This window comes from Gavia stellata, chromosome 28 (genome assembly GCF_030936135.1).
Source record: "Gavia stellata isolate bGavSte3 chromosome 28, bGavSte3.hap2, whole genome shotgun sequence".
Classification (NCBI taxonomy): Eukaryota; Metazoa; Chordata; class Aves; order Gaviiformes; family Gaviidae; genus Gavia; species Gavia stellata.
The window spans coordinates 2682391-2687049 of NC_082621.1; the positions used below are offsets into that span (position 1 = coordinate 2682391).

At 58.7% G+C, this 4659-nt stretch overlaps 1 protein-coding gene across 1 annotated transcript; it reads right to left on the reverse strand.

Moving 5' to 3' along the window:
• Nucleotides 1-1289: 1289 nt before the first annotated feature.
• Nucleotides 1290-3518, reverse strand: HOXB2 (homeobox B2). Its single transcript, XM_059830463.1, has 2 exons — nucleotides 3100-3518; nucleotides 1290-1933 (listed from the first exon to the last, which is right to left on the reverse strand). Exons 1-2 carry the CDS (start codon nucleotides 3491-3493, stop codon nucleotides 1290-1292), a joined length of 1038 nt encoding a protein of 345 aa, XP_059686446.1. The 5' UTR covers nucleotides 3494-3518.
• Nucleotides 3519-4659: the final 1141 nt, after the last annotated feature.

The following is a 4659-nucleotide window of genomic DNA, read 5'->3' on the forward strand; positions in this document are numbered from 1 at the left end:
TGTTGACTAGAAGGCCGGCACGCACCACCCTCCCAGGGTGGGTTTTTTGCACTTACTCAAAATCCTCCCTTTCCGCCTTTTTTTTTCCTTTTTCTTTTTCCTTTTTTTCCCCCCCCTTTTTTTTTTTTTTTTTTTTACTCCGGGATGTTTAAAACACCCGTGATTGCGCTACGGCCCCTCTGTACTTTCTGCTGAAGAGGCGAGAGGAGGAGGAGCAGCGCTCCCCGGGCCGGGCCGGGCTGCGGGAGAAGGGGGCATCGCCGCGGGGACCTGCGCGGCCCCTCCGCCCCCAGCGCGGGCCGCGGAATGTGCGGGGGCTCCGCGGAGCGGCCGCGGCCCCCGGCGCGGCCCCAGCACCTCTGCGAGCGCTGCCTTTGTGTTGCTTTCCAGCCCTTTATCCGGCGATGAACAGGAGGGATTTTCAGTCACGAAAATATAACCGCAAATGTTAAAACTGGAAAGCGACGTCCTGCTTTGATTTAGTAAAAAATCAAATAACTAAAAACCAAGCTCAAGGAAAGCGCAGGCGGAACTGCATACAGCAAATCTTCCTGACTCCCGAAGCCTCTTGAAATGTTAGTTGGGAGCAATTCCTTTTGTCTCCTCTCTCAATGCACACAAGGAGATTATTAGGACATCATTTCTGCAGAGCGGGAAAGAGGAAGGCGAACGGTTTAGGCAGAAAAATAGCCCATTTTCCAATGAAATATGTAGCAACACACGTTTCTTGGTTTTATAAAGACATTTATTTACTCTATGAAAATAATGTACAATAAATAATTTGCCATTTACTATTAAAGGATTTGAATAAATAGTCTACATCTAAAACTTAAAAAGAGGAAGGAAAATTCCTCTGGTTTTTTTTAATTTTATTTTATTAAGAAATCTAAAAGTCTCGTTCTGATTCCTGAGAAAGTCGCTTGAAGGATTTACAAATGTTTTCTCTTGGGGGCTGACATCTCTGATGTGCGTGAGAGCTATCGGGTGCTTTCTTTAAAATAAATAAGGAAAAAAAACCCTATAATTAAATACCTGCATTTAGCAAAACTCGGGCTGTTCTTTCATGTGAGCCTTCTAGAATAAATATTGGGAGGGTGATTCGGCTCCCACAGCGTGAGGAGCTTTAAAAGAAAGTGTTGGGGGGCGGGATGGGGTGATTGAATGAGAGGTTTGGTTTTGGGGGTGCTCCCCTCCTTACAGGAGGCCGGGGGGAGCTGGCGGTGCCTCGGGACGGGGCTGCTGCGCCTGGAAGGGGCAGAAACGGCGAGGCGGGCGGGGAGCGGGGCTCGCTATTGGAAATGTAAATGTTGCAAATCTATAGTACAAAGTGCGCTGGTAAAAAAGTCCAGGTCTTCCTCGGAGAAGGGGACGGGGCTCTCCAGGGAGCCCTGGAGACCGGGGGAAAGCCCCTCCGAGAGCTGCAGGCAGGACTCTGCCGAGAAGATGCCCAGCTCCGGCAACAAAGGCGAGTCCCGGCTCTCGGGGTAGGCTCGGTCCGAGGGGCCGCCGGCGGTGCCGGGCTCCCCCGCGGCCGCCCGCCCCGGCCCGGCCGCCGCCAGCCGCGGGCTCCCGGGCTCCCCGCTCCCCGGCTCCTCGCTCGGGTAGGGCCCGGCGGGCTCCGGAGCCGGCCCGAAAGCGGAGCCCTCCTCAGCCTCCTCCGCGGGGTCGCTGCCCTCGTCCAGGTTGGGGTAGGCGAGGTCCCCGTCGGGGGGCTCTTTGTACTGGGTTTGCCTCTTGTGCTTCATCCGGCGGTTCTGGAACCAGACCTTGACTTGCCGCTCGGTGAGGTCGAGCAGAGCCGCGATCTCCACCCGCCGGGGCCTGCAGAGGTATTTGTTGAAGTGAAATTCCTTCTCCAGCTCCAGCAGCTGCGTGTTGGTGTACGCGGTCCGGAGCCTCCTGGAGCCGCCGGTGTCCGCCAGCCCCTGGATGTCTGCAACGCACAGAAAACCGCACGTTGCCAAGAGCGGGAGCAAGTGGAGGGTCTGGATCCGTCCCCTCCCTGTTGCGGAGCCGTGCCCCGCACTAACGAGCATGGGGCGGGGGGGGGATCCGCTACGGGAGAAAATAAATGTTTAATTAAACTCTTCCCACTGTGGAAGAGGGTTGGGAATCACTCTCCGGTCCCCTTGCCTCAAGGAGGAGAAAGGCTTTTGCTCCCTGACCTCTCCCTTTAGAGACCTACCATCGGGAATGGGAATTTCGACCCATTCCTTCCTTTTTTTTTTTTTTTTTTTTCTTTATTCCTTTTGGCAGCAGTTCGGGGCCGGACGCTGCGGGGCTTTGGTTCCATTATTCCTCTCTTATGTGGCCAATGAGCTCCGGTGTCCGCCCTTCTCCTGCCCCAGCCTTTACCTGAACGGTGCCATTAAACCACCGAAACAGTGAATTGTGCCTTAAACATTTTATCCCAGGGGAAGGAGGGTCCCTGGCCAGGGCTGCTGAGCTCCCCAACCAAGGGGCGTCTTAGGGAGAGGCTATTGCTTTATTGGGGGGCGGGGGAGGGGGGGGTTGGGGGTGTATTTATTTTATTTTGCGATGGGGAGCTGGCTCTCCCCACCACGCTGGACGCTGAGGGTCCAGCTCTCGCTCTTTCTGCCTCCCCACCCTGCTGGGAGCAGCCCCCGCGTTACCCACCCCTCTTTCTTCCCCCCCTCCGTTCTTCTTTCGGCGTTTTTGATTTTGTTTTTTTTTTTCCCTGTAGGCTGTAAAAAAAAAAAAAATCAGGGCTGGGAGAGAGACTCAAGCAAATGGAGCTGGGGCTCGGCGGCCGGGTGCCCCCCCGCTGGAGCTACCCCCGAGCCCGGCTCCCCCGGACCCCTCTCCGCTTTCGCAGGAGTTACAGCAATTTGCTCTTTTATTTGCGGGGGGAGGAGGCAGGAGAAATCCCCCCCCCCCCCCCCCCGCCCCGTTCCCCCGGCTGTGTACATTGCTGCGGTGTATTTTATTGCGTGACACAGTTTCGGGGGAGGTGCGGGGCAAAGTCTGTTGGGGGGGGCCCTGGGGTAGGGCTGCTCGGGGGGGGGGGGGGGGCATTGTTTATTATTCGGATCCTCTCCGATTTCAGCAAACACCCCCTCACCCCCTCATTATACGAACCTGCAGGAGATCCTGCGGCAGGGACCGGCACCGAGGCAGATGATGGGGGGGAAGAGGAGGAAGAAGAGGATGGAGCCTGGGTAGCTTTCTTGGACGATTTCTTCTCCTTCATCCAGGGGAATTCGGCGGCCAAGGGGCCGGGCTGTGCCGGAGGCCGGGGCTGGAGCTGGAGCAGGCCATGGGATGCTCTTTTTTGGCTCCTCGGTCTTGCCTGGCTGCTGGAACAAGGATTCAGGCTGAGGACGGTTTGCTCAAAAGGAGGAGGAATTAATGTCGAGTCCTTGATTGATGAAGTTTGAAATGTCTCCAGGACAGCGGGAAGAGACGTCAGGCACTCTGCGAGCGAAGGCTGGCTATTTATAAACCCGATCTCCCTCTCAAATTCAAAATTCATGGCTTTTCCAGGGCCCAGGGTTTAAAAAGCGGGAGGGGGGAGAGGGAGGAGGAGGGGGAGAGGGAAAGAAAGCTGAGGGCCTCAGTTTTTATGGCAGTGATGATGATGGTTCTCGGGCTTTTTATAATTGTTATATTGCTGATAATACAGGCGTATGGGGACCTTGCTCTATTAAACTCGAGACTGGGGCGAAATTGCAGCCAATTCCTGGTCACGTGGCCAGCCCTGGCCAATGGCAGGCGGGGCCTGGTGGCAAAGAGAAAGCATTATTTTCTTTAATTGATTAAAAAAAAAAAAAAAAAAAAAGGCGAGAGAAGATCCCCAGAAAAGCCTCTTCCCCCCCCCCACCCCGCCACCCGCCGCCATCCCTCCTCGGCCGGCCGGCGGGCTGCGGGAAGGAGCCTCTGCCTGCCCTGCCTGCCCTGCCTGCCCTGCCTGCCCTGCCTGCTCTGCCCTGCCTGCGCTGCCTCCCTGCCTGCCCTGCTGCCTGCCCTGCCTTGCTGCCTCCCTGCCTGCCCTGCCTGCCCTGCCTGCCCTGCCTGCTCTGCCCTGCTGCCTGCCCTGCTGCCTCCCTGCCTGCCCTGCCTGCTCTGCCTGCCCTGCCTGCCCTGCCTGCCCTGCCTGCTCTGCCCTGCTGCCTCCCTGCCTGCCCTGCTGCCTGCCCTGCCTGCTCTGCCCTGCCTGCGCTGCCTGCCCTGCCTGCGCTGCTGCCTGCCCTGCCTTGCTGCCTGCCCTGCCTGCCCTGCCTGCCCTGCTGCCCCCCTGCCTGCCCTGCCTGCCCTGCCTGCTCTGCCCTGCTGCCTGCCCTGCTGCCTGCCCTGCCTGCCCTGCCTTGCTGCCTGCCCTGCTGCCTGCCCTGCCTGCTCTGCCCTGCCTGATCTACCTTGCTGCCCTCCCTGCCCTGCTGCCTGCCCTGCCTGCCCTGCCTTGCTGCCTGCCCTGCCTGCTCTGCCCTGCTGCCTGCCCTGCCTGCCCTGCCTGCCCTGCCTGTGCCGAGCAGCTCCAGACGCGCTCGCTGAGTTCGTACCCCCGGGGAGGAGGGGGGGGGACGGGGACCAGGCGTGGGAAAAGGGGCTGTGCCCCCCCGAGGTGCCCGCCGGCAGGCAGGGCGATGCAGCCTAAGCCGCAGGCGAGCTGGGCTCTCGGGTCTGGCAAGCGAGGCCGGG